The sequence below is a fragment of the Spermophilus citellus genome (assembly GCF_964194105.1).
Source record: "Spermophilus citellus genome assembly, chromosome: 11".
In the NCBI taxonomy this organism is placed as follows: Eukaryota; Metazoa; Chordata; class Mammalia; order Rodentia; family Sciuridae; genus Spermophilus; species Spermophilus citellus.
Window position 1 is genome coordinate 98832868 of NC_138192.1, and position 18370 is coordinate 98851237.

The window sequence follows — 18370 nt, forward strand, 5'->3', positions numbered from 1 at the left end:
TAGATTGACTTTTCATATATCGACCAGGGCATATGCAGAGGAATGTCCTGCCTAGAAAGGGAAACAGATCCATGAGTGTAAAACCACAACTTACAGAAGGGAGCCGAAGATGTTATAACAGAAAAGAGGCTATTTTCCCGCCGACTTCCGCCAAGAAATCTACTGGCGCAGAGCCTGTGGAGGATGGGGGCGGGGGCGGGCGCTTACGGCCGAATTCCATTGGTTTTCGGGGCGGAAGCTTCTGGGCGGCTTGGCTGCGCATGCGCCCCTCACACGTGCGTTTAAGACACCGCCTCCACAGCTTAGGCCGGCTGGAACTATGCTGCGAATATCTGTCCTCAGGCTGCTGGGATACTCGGGGACCCGCAGGGTCTCTCACCTGGAGAGCTCTGGCCCACGCCACTATGGTTCAGGTTCTCAGTGTACCCGCGATGATCCTCAGGACACGCGCGCCTACTTCACCACACCCATTTTCTACGTGAACGCGGCGCCACATATCGGACACCTGTATTCCGCGCTCTTGGCGGATGCCCTTTGCCGCCACCGTCGCCTCCGAGTTCCCGGAACTGCCGCAACCCGATTCTCTACCGGCACCGACGAGCACGGTCTGAAAATTCAACAGGCGGCGGCCACTGCCGGCGTGGCCCCGATTGAGCTGTGCGATCGAGTCTCTGCCCAGTTTCAGCAACTTTTCCAGAAGGCTGGCATCTCCTCCACCGACTTTATCCGCACCACGGAGGCCCGGCACCGGGTGGCCGTGCAGCACTTCTGGGGGGTGCTGAAGTCCCGGGGTCTGCTCTACAAAGGGCTCTATGAAGGTTGGTATTGCGCCTCTGACGAGTGCTTCCTTCCTGAGGCCAAGGTCACCTGGCAGCCGGGCCCGTCGGGGGATTCGTGCCCTGTATCTCTCGAGAGCGGGCATCCTGTCTCCTGGACCAAGGAAGAAAACTATATTTTCAGGCTTTCCCAGTTCCAGGAGCCACTACAGCGTTGGCTGCGAAGCAACCCTCAGGCCATCACTCCAGAGCCATTCTATCACGGAGTCCTTCAATGGTTGGAGGAGGAGCTACCGGATCTATCTGTTTCTCGAAGGAGCAGCCACCTGCACTGGGGCATTCCAGTTCCTGGGGACGATTCACAGACCATCTATGTATGGCTGGATGCCCTGGTCAACTACCTCACCATAATTGGCTACCCCAATGCTGAGTTCAAATCTTGGTGGCCAGCCACATCTCATATCATAGGTAAGGATATACTCAAATTTCATGCCATCTATTGGCCTGCCCTCCTCTTAGGGGCTGGATTGAGCCCACCACATCGCATCTATGTCCACTCCCACTGGACGGTGTGTGGCCAAAAGATGTCCAAGAGTTTGGGCAACGTGGTGGATCCCAGGACTTGCCTTGATCGATATACTGTGGACGGCTTCCGTTATTTTCTTCTTCGGCAGGGTGTTCCTAGCTGGGACTGTGACTACTACGATGAGAAGGTGGTTAAGTTGCTGGACTCTGAGCTGGCAGATGCCTTGGGGGGTCTTTTGAACCGATGCACTGCTAAAAGAATAAACCCTTCTGGAACCTATCCAGCCTTTTGCACTACCTGCTTCCCTAGTAAGCCAGGGTTGGTGGGACCATCAGTTCGTGCTCAGGCAGAGGATTATGCTCTCGTGAGTGCAATGGCTAGTTTGCCCAAGCAGGTAGCAGAGTATTATGATAACTTTCAGATCTATAAGGCTCTGGAGGCAGTGTCTAGCTGTGTTCGGCAAACTAATGGTTTTGTCCAAAGGCATGCACCCTGGAAATTGAACTGGGAGAGCCCAGCAGATGCTCCCTGGCTGGGTACTGTGCTTCATGTGGCTTTGGAATGTTTGCGTGTCTTTGCAACTTTGCTTCAGCCTGTTACCCCAAACCTAGCTGACAAGTTGCTGTCCAGGCTGGGGGTCTCTGCTACAGAGAGGGGACTTGGAGATCTCTTTTTCTTGCCTCGATTCTATGGACATCCATGTCCTTTTGAAGGGAGGAGGTTGGGACCTGAAACTGGGCTTTTGTTTCCAAGACTTGACCAGTCCAGGGCTTGGCTGGTGAAAGCTCACAGGACCTAAAAGCTCATTTCTTACTGGCTTGGGGTAAAAGCAATGTGTTATTTTTATTTTCAGGAAGGTTATACTAGTGTTTTCTGAGCACATACTCCATGTGCCCCTGAACAAAGGTTTGTAGCCTTTCAGGTGAAGACTACTTCCATTTCTTCATGCCCATCAACAACTGTCTTTTGTGCACCAATGTTCTAAGATGTCTCTAGGGGAAATGTGGGTAAGAGAGAAAATTGCTGATATTTTTCCCCCATTATACCTCCTCTTAAACCACAGTTATGTTATTTGTTTGCCCAAACTACCTCTCATTACTTCTGCTTCTCAGGCCAATAAGTACAGTGACTCCTTTTATTGAGAGAGGGGTTGGAGCCTCCCAGCCTCAGCTTTTATAGGCTAGCCCTACTTTGTTAACATTGGGTGTCTGCAGATTCTTTTAAAAACCATATGATTTTTGCCCATATTCATTCCCATTATTTAAACTCCATGCCTACTAGGACTCCCTACTTTGTCAGTCAGTCCAAACAGTTGTGTTTTGTAACATTACACTTCAACCAGTAGATGGCTCTAGTCTCATATTTAATTACTTAAAATAGAAGTTTCAGAATTAAGTTTTCTGCTAATTTCACTGGGCTTTAAATTTTTTATGCTTTTCTTGATGATGAGATATCATAAGGGATTTTTTTTTCTTGTGTGTGTGTATATTTGTGTGGTATTGGGGAGTAAACCCGGTGCCTTGTCCACGCTAGCCACTCTACCACTGAGCTATATCCCTAATCTTGACTCTCTTAAAATAACAATTATTTGCCACCACTGCTATTTTAATAAGTTCTTTTTTTGGTGGTGTTGGAGATTCAAGCCAGGGCCTTGCGCATGCTAGGCAAGTGCTCTACCACTGAGCTACATCCCCAGCCCTCAGGTTTTTTGTTTTAAGACTACTGAAAAATGACATTTACCTTTTTTTTGGTACCAGGGATTGAACCCAGAGGTGCTTAACCACTGAGCCACATCCGCAACCCTTTTATTTTGAGACAGAGTCTTGCTAAGTTACTGAGCCTGGCTTGAACTTGTGATCCTCCTGCCTGTCACTGGGATTACAGATGTGTGCCACCACACCTGGCTGACATTTATTCTTATTGATAGGCTAATAAATAAATGTATAAAGTTGTTTATATGATAAACTATAAAACTTGCAGAATTTGGTATGTTAATTTTAAACTTTACAGGTTACAGATATAGCTAACAATTTGTAAATACTTTAATGTTTTCTGTTTCTTATAGGCTTAATTTTGTTATCCACATATACTAATTTACTTTGATTTCTTATTGGTCAATCAAAATAATACAATGTAGAAATTGTATAGAAATTATAAATATTAGTATGCTTACTTTCAAGTAGATTTTGTTGTTAAATTCTTTTGATGTTTTAACTTATTAAAGTTTAAAAGTTTATAAGTACCTTATTCAGATCTGTTCTGTTGCATTTGTTGAAGGTGATGGTGCAGGGAGGAAATGATCAATGCTCCAGGAATCTCAAACTGGATTTAGGGAAACTCCAAGGCTCCATAAGAGAATATCACAGAGAAGATGTTAAGGTATCAATTTATACAGTAACTATAATATAGTAAGCCAATGTTATAGCTCAGGTGATTGGGCAACTAGGCCAAAATTTAACATGAGAACATGCCTTGGAATATCCATTCATTGTATGGTAACGAGCAGAGGGCTCACTCTGAAGTAAACTATTGTCCTGGTAGTTTCCCCAGATTTATTTTAGGTGCTACCATTCAGCTCCAGATTCTCTTTAAAATGATCAAGGTGAGGGATTCCTGGTTACTTGGAAACACTGCTTGGAAAAGAATGTTTGAAGGCATTCTAAAGTTGGAAGGACCATTTCTACAAATGTTCCCTTTGGACTTTTTAGTTATCATTTTGGGCTTTTGTATTCTGGTTACTTGCTAGAATTACCAAGACATACTAGAGCAGAGTGAAAGATGTCATTTGTTTACATTAATGAAGGAAAACATTTGGAAAATCAGTGAGATGATAATCTCTGCCTTTGTTAGTGCTCTTATAGCATTATTATAGTTCCTGTCATGGACTAATACACAGTTATCTTGCGTTGATCTTTCTTATGGCCCAGTGCTGATCAATACACAGAAGTTGGTTTGTTGGAGGGTGTTAATATTGAGTTCTTTTTTACACTGTTACTTGTGCAGACACTTAGATATTTGTAGTACTGGAGGTACAAGAAAATAGGAGAATCAGAAAAAGAGAGGGAATAATTACTACAGAAGACAGGATATTTTGAGTGGAGGAGTGCAGTAACTTGGATCTCACTTCTGTGATGATATGGAAGGTGAATCAGTCAGATTCTCTATTGGAGGCACACTATTGATAAAACAGATAACCATTTGGGTACTCAGTTGTGTTTGGTTTGATCCAGTAGTTTAAGAATGGCAAGTGGAGGACAGGTGACATTTAAAATTGGAGGGCATGCACTTTAAGAGGGGCGTCCTGTCAGGTGTGGTGATACATGACTGTAATCCTAGTTACTTGGGAGGCTGAGGCAGGAGGATTTCAGGTTTGGGGCTACCCTGGGCACTTAGTGAGACCCTGTCTCAAAATAAAAAAGGCTGAGGATAGCTCAGTTTTAAAGGACCCCAGGGTACATCCCTAGTACTATGTAAACACACACACACACACACACACACACACACACACACACACACGGCATCCTAATAACTTCTGGGAGATGACAATAAACTTAGCTTTAAGAATCCTCTTATTCTAGAACTGTTAGTACCTTATTTGGCATCTTGTAGGTCCCTTTATCATAAGGAATTTTCTTCCAAATACTACTGTTGTGGTTCTCAAATATTCATTTTGGGAGCAGTGTTACAGGAGGGACAAAGCACTGTTTAGATCAGGTATTCCTAGGTTGTCCTTTAAGGAGAGTAATAAGATATCAGTAGACAGTAGTTCAGTAGACTATAGTCCTATCTATGTCATGTAAGAAGTAATTGGCAGAGTATATGTTAAGTGACAGCACTATATAATGGAGACCTGTTTTATAAGCATACTCTTAGACTGGGCACCTAGAAGTTGGAAAACCAGTAACTATAGGAGAAGCAAGAAGTAAATACAATCTCTGATTTCATTGAAATCTGTTTTTCTAGAAGTAGACCTCATTCTTTTTCTTGAGGACCTGTGGACTCTATAAGGAATGTGAAAAGAAATTGGATATGAAGTTGATGCCAGAGTACTTGAGAAAGGCATTGGCTATTGGCTGTAAGATGGGTCCTTGGGCATGGTGTTTTTTTCCTCCAAAGATGTACCTATGATTGGGATGTAGCTTTTTAGATCTGAGAAGTTCTGAAACTGGAGTGAAGCTAGCCAGTAGTTGTTCATGTTGCAGGCCTCCAACAAGGATGACTTACAACCATAAAGTTGCGGCAAGTGACAGTACCAAGGTTCCTTTAGACATTATGGTAGGGATGGGTTCCTGAATCTCTGACTGTTCCACCTTTACCAGGTATATAGTGGCAATTTTGGCTTGCACTAGTGTAATCTTTAGTTATAGGGGGGGTTAGGCCTCCTGGCTAAGATTTGGTGCATACAGCTGCTATAGATAATCTGTAATTGCCTTCTGAAAACAATGTCCTAAAATCTGTAGTCCAACTAGATATAGAATCACTTATTGGCGAGGTCTGGGGTGTTGTAAACCATGGTGGGTCCTTTCCTTGTCTTTTGTTAGAGAGTGAATATTAGTACACCCAGAATGACATGGACATATTGATAGCCATATGTCTATTTCTGCAGCAAAGGTGTATTGGGTCAGCAAGTTTGAGGGAAGCTACGGCACAGACTGGGGTTACAACACAGAATCTATAGGAAACCCTTCAAATTCCTTGCAAAACTAATGGATATTCATTCTGCACAGCATAACTGGTTCTGCCCCTTCCTCTTGAAGGAGCTTTGGATAGGATTGGTTAATTTTATCAAGAGGAACATAATTTGGTTAGTATTACTAGAGGATCCAGAACAGTAACAACTAAGTTAATAAGATTAATTAGTGGGATTTTTAACCTTTCATGAAATGTGGCTTATTTCTAGAGGCAGAGAATAGAAGCCCAGCCTAAGCTGGCATTCCTACATCTTTAATTACTAGTTTGAGGAGAAAGGAGGGGACTCACCAGTTTGGAGGTAAAATTGGATTCTTTATCTTAGTTTTTAGATAGTCTTGGGTTACCCAAAATAGATCTTCTGAAATCAGGGAATCATTTTACAGAATAGTTGAGCATATTTAAGTACTTATATTTAAGACTACATTTCATTAGTTAATTTCTACTTATATTTTCATGATGAGGGAAAGGAACTGGGAAGAACCACACACCAAGAGGATCTTCCTACGGCCCTGACAACTGGAGCAGATATTGGGAGGTTCAGCCATACCTGGATTGTTATCAAAGTAAGACTATGGTATTTTTTTCCTTGGCCATGAACTGAATTGTTTGTGGCACAGTTACTCACCATGGATTTTAAAATCCTCAGCTCCTCACATAAGAGCAGGAAGGTATGAGATGTCAGGATGTTTCAGGAAATCAAGTATGCCACCTGCAAGAAGAAAATTATACCTCCAAGGAGAGATGAACCCTGCCCTTGAGACATTAAGATTTTTGGATGGAGGGGCTGGGGATGTGGCTCAAGTGGTAGCATGCTTGCCTCGCATGCGTGCGGCCCGGGTTCGATCCTCAGCACCACATACCAACAAAGATGTTGTGTCCGCCGAGAACTAAAAAATAAATATTAAAAATTCTCTCTCTCTCTCTCTCTCTTTAAAAAAAAAAAAAAAGATTTTTGGATGGAACAGTGGCAGAAGGCCTGAAAGACTCACTGGGTAAGTTGGAGGGACAGCTCTAGGAATAAATGGAAATGGAGGATGCTACCTGTTTTAGTGTATGGTATTGGGACAATGGTACTAACCTCTCTATGCGGCTACTCTCAAGGCCACATTTTGTGTGTGTATCTATCATTAGTTAAGAACCACTGGTTTATGGGACTTAACATGGAGATGAATCTTTAAAAATTAATTATGATTGACTGCTAAAGGTTGGAATAATTGTATTATTCTCTTAATATATATAATAAAGTTATGACCAATTATGCATTTTTTTTCCTAACGGTATTATTATTATTTTGGTATGGGGGACTGAACCCAGGAGCACTTAACTACTGATCCACATCCCCAGCCCTTTTTTTATTAATTTTTAATTTTGACACAGGGTCTTGCTAAGTAGCTTAGAGCCTTGAACTTGCAATCATCTTGCTTCAACCACTGGAGCCACTAGAATTATAGGTGTTCACCACTGTGCTTGGATCCTAAGGTATTTTTAAAAGGGCAATAACTTTAACTTTTGAACACATTAAATAAAACAGTTTCAGTAGTTTTGCTTCCTTTAAACTAGTGTTAAAGTTTCTATTTAAAAATCTATATATATTAATATGAAATTAGTATGTTACACATTTTAGGTTAATGTTAAATAATAGAAGTAGGATGTATTTCTTTCAAGCCAGACAAAATGTTTAAAGAAAACTCAATCTAACAGAAGATGGGAAGGAGGAAAAAAAGAGCAGAGAAAAAGGAAAAATATGATAATCAGAGAACCCTCAACATGAGGGTAGAAATAAACACAAAATGAATAATAAAATACTTTATATGATAATATCCTGTCAAAAGATAAGTGTTCAAGATTAAACTCAACAAAAATCGAGAAAGCAATATTAATATTAGGCAATCTAAAATGAGGTGAAAACTATTACCAAAGATAAAGGGGACTTAGTATAAAAGGAATAATGTACCAAGTTATAACAATTATAAACTCAAAATGTTAGAAGCTATGTTGAAAATAGCATTAAAAATAAAATTGCCACTCATGAGTTCAGAAAAACCATTTGGTGAGAAAGTGAAAATATAGTAATTCATAGTAGACATTTGCATTTCAGTCTTTAATGCTTATTACTAAGTGTATCATCACTGCTAAGTATAGGAAAAGACATAGCAGGCAAGGTTTTGTTCTATTTATATTCTTGTCTCTGTGAAGATAATAATTTAAACTGTTGTTGGCTAAATATGCTTATTCAATAAGTCCTCTCAGTAGGTTATTAAAAGGGAAGAATCATATAGCTATGATTTTGCCAAATTTTCTAATTAGTAATAAGAGAACTAATGGTTCCTTATTTTATTCCCTCATTTACTTTTCCTATTAACTCTATGAGTTTAAAAAAAAATTTTTTTTTTGGAGGGGAGCGCAGTACCAGGGATTGAATTCAGGGGCACTTGACAACTAAGCCACATCAGCCCTATTTTGTATTTTATTTAGAGACAGGGTCTCACTGAGTTGCTTAGCACATTGCTTTTGCTGAGGGTGGCTTTAGAACTTGTGATCCTCCTATTTCAGCCTCTGGAGCTGCTGGGATAACAGGTGTGCGCTACTGCGCCTGGTCTCTATTATTCTATACCTCATATTCTATTTTGATAAAAAAACTCAGGCATAGACAGATTAAGTAATTTGTCTAGGATTATACAGTTTGTAAAACAGGATATTGGAGACTGAAATGTGTTCTCCATGCCAGAATCTATGCACCATCATAAACACTGAATATATACTGAGGGCATGTTTTAATCCAAAGATCTGAGGATAAAAAGTATAAATAAGACCCTTAATTGAAATTCATTAGTGTTTCAAGATAAGGAATTAGTTTCTCTTGACAGATTATGAAACAGATGAATACCAAAATAAAAACTTAAAAAACTTACCTTTTTCATGAAATATGGGATACTTCACTTTTGCTTGCAGTAGTTTCCTTTAGATCTTAAACCTGCTTATGTGTGCTCATGCAAATTGTTAAATTTTATGGTAACGGTAGAGTCTATAGTTTGTTCCTTTTCCTTACAGTTATTTTTTATTATTTCCAAAATAGTGCTCTAAATTCTAGAATCCAGTATTTCTCTTCTAACTGAAAATATGTTGTTAAAAAGTCATGAAATCTAAGTTATTTTGAAATATTTTTACTAATTAATGCTTTAAATACACATTTATCTCTAAACATGAAAATAATAATCAAGTTTATTTGAATTGACTATTATAGTAACAAAGCCAAAGAAGTTTATTAAAGGCCAAACACTAAAACTTTTTCATTTCATACATACAGTTTTAATACAAATGAACTTAATAATTACTAACAATTTAAGTTCTATGACTTTACTGAACATTACTGTATTCTTACAATATCTTTCCTAACAAGCTTGCAGAAACCAGATTAAATGCCCTTTGACTGCAGTTATTACCAAAGCAAATATACCTTTATTGGCTAAAATACCACATATTAGATAATTTCTGATAAATATACCTTGTATCATAGTTGAGACATTTTCTTACCCCCTCAAACTAGAGACTTTATTATGAATTGCATAAAGAATACTTAGTGTTGAGTTTCACATTATTTTATTAAATGTAGTTATTTTGTTGGGCATGAGTTATACCTTAAAGAAATGTAATGCACCTATTTTTATGTAGGTCTCTTAGTTATTATGTAAAATGTACTTTAAAAATATATGTAAGGTATTAAAATCCTGGTTAGGTAGGAAGGCCAAAAAAACCCCTTAATTTTAATTCTATGTTTAAATAGTTTCTTCAGGATTCTGTTTAAATGCAGGCAACAAAGTCCTATAGTTAGTGAGACAGGATGGATACTTTTCAGTTTTTTTATGCAGAGTAAGTTATGACTTGTTGCAGTATCAGACTGATACATCATAAAATGGTCCTATATAGCATATTTTAGAAATTTTTAGAAGTCAATTAAAGAAATTTTTATAAAGGCTTTTATAGAGTAAAGAACCTTCAATCCTGGTAAATTGAAATTAGTGTATTAACTCTTTATATTTAAATTTCTATAAAACTTATTTTTTAGAAACTTCTAATATTTTAAATAAGATACAGAACTTTTTAGTACTAAGTTCTGTTTTGTTTTTACCTCATTACTTGGAATGTAATTAAAATTACAATGTGTAAAAAGCCTATTTTAGTGTTATAAAAGAAGATTGTAAATACTAACATGAAATTAATTATTAAAAATATGTACGGTTAATTGTATGAAAGCTGATGGTTGGATTTTTCATGCCATTTCAGAGTCCTTAAAATAGGAAGATTTTTCTTATTTAATATTGTTCATATTAAATCAGTCTCCAGAAGGGAGTTGATTCATATTCAATTTTAAATAAAATATTTTTGGATGTAACTGATGTCATAATATTAGTTTTCTAGCTTAAGGAGAACTTCCTTTTTCCATAATCCAGGGAGATTATCTAAAGGTGGAGCTATCAGATCTGTGGCATAAAAACTAGTAAATGTATAATTATGTAGCTAAATGTAAAAATTAGGAAATCAACGTGATTTCAGATGGAAAAATAGTGGAGACTTATTATTTAACATTGAGAATAATGAGAATGGGGCTAGCCAAGTTAAACCAAGTTATCAAAACCCATCATCCATAAGCTTGTTGAGGTAGATGTTTAAATATTCAATATATAAATATGTGTAAGTCTGAACTGTAAGCAAATTTTCAGAAGATTATAACATAAGCAGGGCACAGACATAAAAATTTCTTCGGTCCACAGGACTGTTGCTGAGTTTACTTAGACAATATTAAGAGATTTACTATGTTGTTTTAATTGAAAGCTATTTTCACAAACTGTTGGATGGAGCTTGTGTAAAATATTACTGAGGTTAACTTTGCTAGACAGTATCGGGTATTTACATATCGCAGAAAAAATTTACATGTATTATTAGTATCTTAAAAATTTTGCATAATGGTCAGATACTAATAAGGATTTTAGGAAATTTTCTTTTACATGTTGCTAAATATATGTTATATAAGTAGATATCGTATAGCATTCTTTGCTTTGGTACCAAAGTTAGACATGTTAAAAACAAAGATCCTAATATGATTAGCAAGAAACACATTGTAAGTATTAAACCACTCAAATGATTAATGAACACTTTAAATTATTCTTTAGATGTTTTTTTTTTCCCCAAAACACCAAAGGAAAAAAGATACTTTTTTAGGTAATACTTTTTAATATTAATTAAACATTTCCTTTATATACTGTCTTTTATAAACTGGTTGTTTCAGAACTATCTGAGGCTAAGAATGAGGTTTTTGTCTCCATTTCTTTGTTCATTTTTATATCTTGACTTATAAAAAGGACCTCAATAATTAAAAGCCAAAACATTGATCTTTTATAGTTATTAAAGCAGTTGTTTTTGTTATCATGAATATGTTACATTACCTATAAAATAAGAAAAAGGTTTCACAATTTAATCAGTAGTTTTAGGGGGAGTTATATTAATATATTTTCATATTACCTATGTTCTATATTTTATAATCTAGACAGAGAAATGTAAGCTTCACAGAATTTAGTGAAAGTAGTATGGAAGTAACAATACCTTTGGGTAAAGAACACAATTACCTAAAACAAATTAGCTAATGAAAACCCTTTAGTGTCAGTCTTTTTGGAAGCAAAATAAACTCTCAGACTCTTGAAATTTACAAAAGTTTTAGAACAAAAATGCCTGATATATGCTGAATAAGTGGGAATAATAAATATAGGATTAAAATGTATGCATAAAAATGCCAGATAAGATGAGTATTAAATAGATTGTTTCATGATATTTTGACCAGTGCTTTAGTAACAGAATACTGGGTCTTAACACACAGTATGTTACTTTCAAAGTAACTGCAGCAAAATGAAATTTTCTTAAATTGAGGGAGTAGCCTTAGGATGTACCTGAATATTCTTTAATATAATTAGGCATTACATTTTATTACTTGACCTAAATATTTTAGCTCAGAAATATTAGGATAATATAACCAATATATATTCACACACACCCATTATTCTTTTTGAGGCAGGATGAAATAATCACTCCAAATTATTATTGGATTATCACCTTCCTGATACTATAAGAGAGTTTGTAAGCAAGGGTTAGCTATGTCTACAAATATGAAACACCTGGAATAAAATTGAAAAATCCAAATAGTAAAGTTGTATATGAGATTGTCATGTTGGTAAGATAGCCAGAGGATGACAAAATTTTCCAAACTTTAATTTAACTTGGTGTAGACAAGAAATAAAAATATTGAAATTCTTGTACTATGCAATCAAATTTCACTAAGTTCTAGAATAAATTTCCATACAATTTAAATACTGCTTATTTCTATGACTTATTTTTATTGTTTTATTAATAATCTAGTCTTCTACAAAAGGATTATCATGTTTTTATAGAAGAAAGTTGGGATATAGGGCAAACAGGAAGCATTTAGAGAAAAGTTGGTGTGGCTGTTTTTAATGTGTAAAAATTCTGTAACAATAGGCAATCATAGCTTCTTTGGATTTGAAAGTGAAATATGGGTAAGTTTTATTTGGTTAAGGTTAATGTTTTAAAACTCTAGAAATCTCACCAACTAAGATCTGAATGAAAGATAAAAAGGACTATTGATAGTGTCACTGTGTTTAAAAAATAGATATCAAATCTGACATGATATACATAGTGATGCTTATACTTGCTAAGATGCTACAAAAACCCTTATATTTCCTGGGTAAATGACAAAATAGGGCCAGAAATAGGAAGATAATCTTTAAGTATAGAATAGTGTCAACTTTGACTGTAGAAATTGGTATGAAACAAATGGTCACAATATAACAGATTTCTGGATATTTTATAATACATAGATTATAATTTTGATGTGTTTATGTCTCAAAATTTCGAATATAAATCTAGAGTTTGAAATGTTTTATCAAAACCATTTAATATAGGTAAACTATACACAAATCTAAATACAGTGAAACCAAAATAATGTGTAAGCTAGAATCTACTACATTTTATTTCCCTAAAGAGATAGTGTTTTTAAAAATTTTACTATATTACAACAAATGGTCTGTTGCTAAGATTTTCTGTATATGTCATGGCTATGTCTACAAATATGAAACACCTGGAATAAAATTGAAAAATCCAAACAGTAAAGTATATGAGATTATCATGTTGGTAAAATAGCCAGATAATGACAAAATTTCCCAAACTTTAATCAAGATATTTGTTGTCTTATAAATTTTCTTATATTTGGTATAGGTTACAAACCTACATTAGTTAAGTATATAAATTAATAAAGGAAACCATGATTTAATCCTGCATCTCCAATATTCTGGCTACTAAGATTTCTTTAATTCCCTTAAAAAAGCAAAAACATTTAACTTTAGCACATCTCAAATCCTCATTTGTTAGTAGACCACATATGGGGCTAGTTATTTACTACTGTTGGACAAAATAGTTATTCAAGATTCTACTTAACAGAATCAGTAGAGGGAGGTGGAGTAATAATTGAATCCTCTGCTCTGAAATCTTTTCTAAGATGAAAGTGTGGGCTTCGAGAATATCGAGGTTTCAAACCTACAGATGAAGGTTGAGAAAAGCTTCTTCTCACAGAATGTAACCTTGGTTCCTAGTAAGAGATTTAAAGAAAATTAGGGTTTTAATGCATTTTAAATGGCTCTAATTTTATAATTACTAAGGGAAAGATTTTAAAATCAGATTAACTGGGCCTGAATTCTGAGCTATGCTTTGGGAAATTTCCCCTGAAAAGAGTAGGTTATTTTATAACCTGCTTACTGGACAGGGAGGCATGCTAAGAGCTATACAAAGAGCCTCACTACAAGGGATTTGTGAACAGCCATGTTCAATGATATTTCTGAATTACTAGGTTATACTTATTTTGTTTTGTCCCTAAACTTTGATAAAGATTTGTTACAAAAAAGATTTATGTACTTAAGGTATATAAAATTAGATCTAATCGGTGAGGAAGTAACTATCCAGGAATTATTAAGGTATTCCTATCAGGGAATTATAGTATTTCATGTTATTAGAGTAACATTTTATTTTGTTAACTAAAACATTCAACAAATAGACTCTATGTTCCAACTTATTTTTATTTGATCTACTGCTGTACAGAGGGCTTGCTGGAGATTCTGATTTGCTTAAGACAGAATAGGAAGTTTTAGCTAAGGTATAATTTAAGGATTACAAAATGCCTGCACTTCAGAGCACCAAGGTATAGCCAAATTATTTTGCCTAGAAATCTCATTATTTTCTTCTGCCTACTTTAAATGACTTTGAGTTTGAATATTGCAAGAATACAAGGCATGAAGAAAGTAGAGTTCATATTACAAAGTTGATAAAAAACTTTTGAAATAGCATGTAGGCCAACTCAACTGCCCAGCCTGCATCTAACAACAAAAATTGAATACAAACATTTTACTACTCTTTAAGAACTTAACTAGCAACTTATCTGTAATTAGGGGAAATGAACTAATGTTTCTAAGATATAAAGCAAAATTCTAAAGAGTCATGTTATATTTTCACTTTAAATGATAGAGGCACTTTGATCACTTCGTTGACTTACCAAGACTTTGAGCATGTCTACCAACAATGAAACAACCTGTCAGTACTAGAACAGGTAAATATAGGAGTAAGTCATAAAAACAATGGATGATTTTTAAAAGTGGCATATCAGATCTAGATACTTCAAGGATTAAAAATGTTTTAAATTGTGTAATTACACAGACTTTATTGATTCATTTAAAGATACTTTGTGAAGTTGTTTCCAACTCAAAAAGAAACAAAGCATGAAATATTGTAGTAATAAGATAAAGACAGTTAATTGAAATCAGTGTTGTAACACTGTTGTGAGAAAATTAACTCCTCCAATCAATGACCTCAGGCTACGTTTAGTTTTAAGCCTGTTTACAATTTTTGAGCTAAGATATTTCAGTAAACAATTATAATAGGCATTTCTCTTTTAGAACTACATCATATTTTATCAGTGTAAACAGTGGCATGAGTCTGGTACCTGTCGTCAGTATGTAATAAAAACAAACTTGAATAACCCTTTCTCTAAATAGTAAATACTACATGGAAAGTTTATACAAAGACTAATACATGCCTAGCTATAGCTATTAGCAAGAACAATGGGAAAAAAGAAAATATTTGTTTATGCCTGTGAACTTTGTGAATTCAAAAGCACTTGGAAATGTACTATGTTCCCAAGGGTGTATTGGCACAGGCTATTGGAGGGATTGAAATTTTTCTGGGATACTTAAGCAACTTTGTGTTCCTTCTTCTCACCTTTGACCCTTCTTACATTTCCCAGAGTACTGACTTATACAGTACTTCCAAAGAAAATTTTCGTTGAGCCATCTAAAAAATTAATTTCTAAAATAATTTTGATTTCTACTATTTGGTTAGGATACTAGTTCATACTTAGGTTACCCGATAAAAGATAACTAAGCAGTTTCCTGTCTATTATAATTTATTTCCTTATTTTAGAACTGAAATATTTTCTGATTGTGATTCCTAGCCACTTAAGACATTAGAAGAGACATTTTATTTTAGTTATTAAATGAAAGATGGCCCATTAATTCTTGGATAGGACAAAAATTATTTTGAAAATTATTATACTTTTAAAGATTGCCTCTTAAACAGCTACCATTTATTAGTTATTAGAAATTCTGCTACTTAATGTTATCTTGGGCAATTCTCTTAATCTGTCTAAGTTTCAGTTCTTTTATAAAACATTGTTTATCTCACAAAAATATGGAATGAATAAAATGAGGTAATGCATATGAAGTGCTTGTGATTTATAAGGTACTATGTGTAAATGTGAGGTGTTACTCTTGCCTTGAAATGATAAAAGTAAGCAAAAGTGTTCTAGGCATGATTTTACAGCCCATGAACACCAAAGATAATACAATTTTTACAAGGAAGATTATCATGGACTTTAATACTTATTGACTTAATACCAAAGCTTTTCTGTAAAACTACTTGTAATTATATAGCAAACTTAACTAATACAGGTTGTTATCAAGATTTTAAGATTAATATCTTAAGATTATACATGTGTATAGAATAATAGAATCTCTGAGATTCATTTGAGTCTATGATTTTCTTATTTCATGTTTATATCACAGAAAAAAAGGCTTATATCTAAACATAATTTAGTCAGTTTATATGGGCACTATATCAATGGCTACAATGGAAAACAAAGTTTTTTTTTTTACTATGGGGGATTGAACCCAGGGATGCTTTACTACTGAACTGCCATAATGCTTTAATGGTTAAGTATTAGAGAAGTTCAAGCCTACCCCTACATCTTAATCCTTTTCAGAGTATGCTTTTTTATTCTACTTTAATGTTACATTTGCAGTCATATCTCTGTATACATGGGGGACTGGTTCTAGGTACTCCCAGAAGATACCAAAATCTGCAGATGTTTAAGTCTTTAAAAAAAATATGGCATAGTATTTGTATATAACTTACACATATCCTCTCATATACTTAAACCATCTCTAGATTACTTAGAACACTTAGTACATATACAATGTAAATGTTATGTAAATAGTTGTTATACTGTGTTGTTTAGGAAATAATGTCAAGGAAAAAAGCATCTGTATTTGTTTAATACCAGCACAATTTTTTTATTATTTTCAATTTGTATTTGATTGAATCTTAGATGCAAAGCCTGTGGATACAGAAGTGTTAATGTATTTTGTAATAATATTACATTCCAATTTCCTTGAGACATTCTAGTTTTAGATCTATTGCATGGTCAGAATTTTATTTTTGAAAAATAATTTTTGAATATAATGATTTTGTAGGTTTATTAATATGTCAGACTTCATTGGTCAGTAAACATCAAAAATTGTATGATTTTAGTTATTTAAAAAATATTTTTAATTGTAGATGGATACAATACCTTTTTTTATTTACATGTGGTGCTGAGGATTTAACCCAGTGCCTTACAAATGCTGGGCAAAAGTGTTCTACCACTGAGCCACAACTCCAGTCCTATTTTAGTTATTTTTGGTGCCTCCTTTCACTCTTACGTATCTTGATTTGAATGATAAGTATATAATCATTCCAATTAAGAACTTGGAGCAGAGATTAGCAAAATCAAGAACTATACAAGGAACAGCAGTAGAAGCAAATCTTGACATGACCGATAAAACATTAGGGGACCATGTCTATAGGTAAACAACCTTGATTTCTGTAAAGATAATCAAAATCATGTAAGTTTCTTACTCATCTGTGAAGGTGGGAGCGAGATTCAAGAGGAAGTATGTGCTGGAGAATAAGGACTCCTAATCCTGAGTTCATATGGTGATATTTTGGAAAAGAGTAAGGTAATAATCACATTAGAACTTGACAAGTCTCTGAACATGTAATTGTCTTTGAGAAAAGATGGAGTTAGCTGGGTGGGTGGTATAGATCCACAATTCTAGCCACTTAGGAGGCTGAGGCAGGAGGATTACAAGTTCCAGGTCAGCCTGGTTAACTTAGTAAAGTAAGACCTTGTCCCTCAAAAGAAAAAGCAAAGCAGGGGGATGGGCTGGATATAGCTCAGTGGCACAGTACCCCTAGGTTCAATGTCAAGTACCACAAAAAGATGGAATTATAATAGTACACATGTTCCTTCAGATAGACCCAAATTACAAGTCTGTCTTACTATAACAACAAATTACTGTACTTATAATGAACAAGATTCTTTTGAAACTATATGTTCTGATATTAAATTATGGCAGTAAAAACTGTTGTCAGTTACCTTCACCTAGAATGTAGGAAGACATTTGATTTGAAGAATATTTAATAAAGTAAGAAGATCAACTGGAGGATTTATATGAAGAAATGACCTTTAGGATAAATTCTGAATATTTAGAAAAAAAAAAAAAAACAAGGGAAAGGGAATTCTCTGTATACCTCTGAAATGGGTATACAAAATTTAAGTAAAGGGGAAAGTGATTTAGAATGTCATTTTAAAGAGGCCAGCAAGTAGATTAAATGGGTTGTCTGGTAGTAGGTTTATATTCCAAATCGGAGTCTTTAAAGAAGTTAACTTAAGAAAGTCCAGTCTAAAAACCAAACACATCATCTTATCTAAAGCTTTCCAATGTTTTTTCACATCATAACACTAGAAAATGATAATATTCATAGGCACACAGGCTAACAGGTCTGCCTGCACTGTGAAGTAACAGAAATTTTACAGTATTCTTTTTTTTTTTTAATTTTTAGGTGGACACAATATCTTTATTTTACATTTATGTGGTGCTGAGGATCAAACCCAGTGCCTCATGCATGCTAGTAAACACTCTACCACTAAACCACAATCCCAGCC

At 35.1% G+C, this 18370-nt stretch overlaps 2 protein-coding genes across 5 annotated transcripts in view; one reads left to right on the forward strand and one right to left on the reverse strand.

Moving 5' to 3' along the window:
* Positions 1-223: 223 nt before the first annotated feature.
* Positions 224-3541, forward strand: MARS2 (methionyl-tRNA synthetase 2, mitochondrial). Its single transcript, XM_081261550.1, has one exon. It carries the CDS (start codon positions 320-322, stop codon positions 2099-2101), a length of 1782 nt encoding a protein of 593 aa, XP_081117676.1. The 5' UTR covers positions 224-319; the 3' UTR covers positions 2102-3541.
* A 6745-nt stretch (positions 3542-10286) lies between these two features.
* The window catches only part of BOLL (boule homolog, RNA binding protein), a 65485-nt gene continuing 57401 nt past the window's right edge, over positions 10287-18370 (reverse strand). For 3 of the 4 annotated variants that reach the window (XR_014018036.1, XR_014018037.1, XR_014018038.1), the window contains one exon: positions 13488-13648. Coding sequence is in view for 1 of the 4 variants with exons in the window: in XM_081261566.1 (XP_081117692.1) it covers positions 13490-13648 (159 nt within the window). In the remaining 3 variants the exon portion in view is untranslated. Of the gene's footprint in view, positions 13649-18370 lie in introns of all 4 variants that reach the window. The other variant, XM_081261566.1, reaches the window with a different exon arrangement.

Excerpts from the sequence above, each read along its gene's own strand:
- MARS2 (XM_081261550.1), top strand. The coding sequence starts at position 320 with ATGCTGCGAATATCTGTCCTCAGGCTGCTGGGATACTCGGGGACCCGC.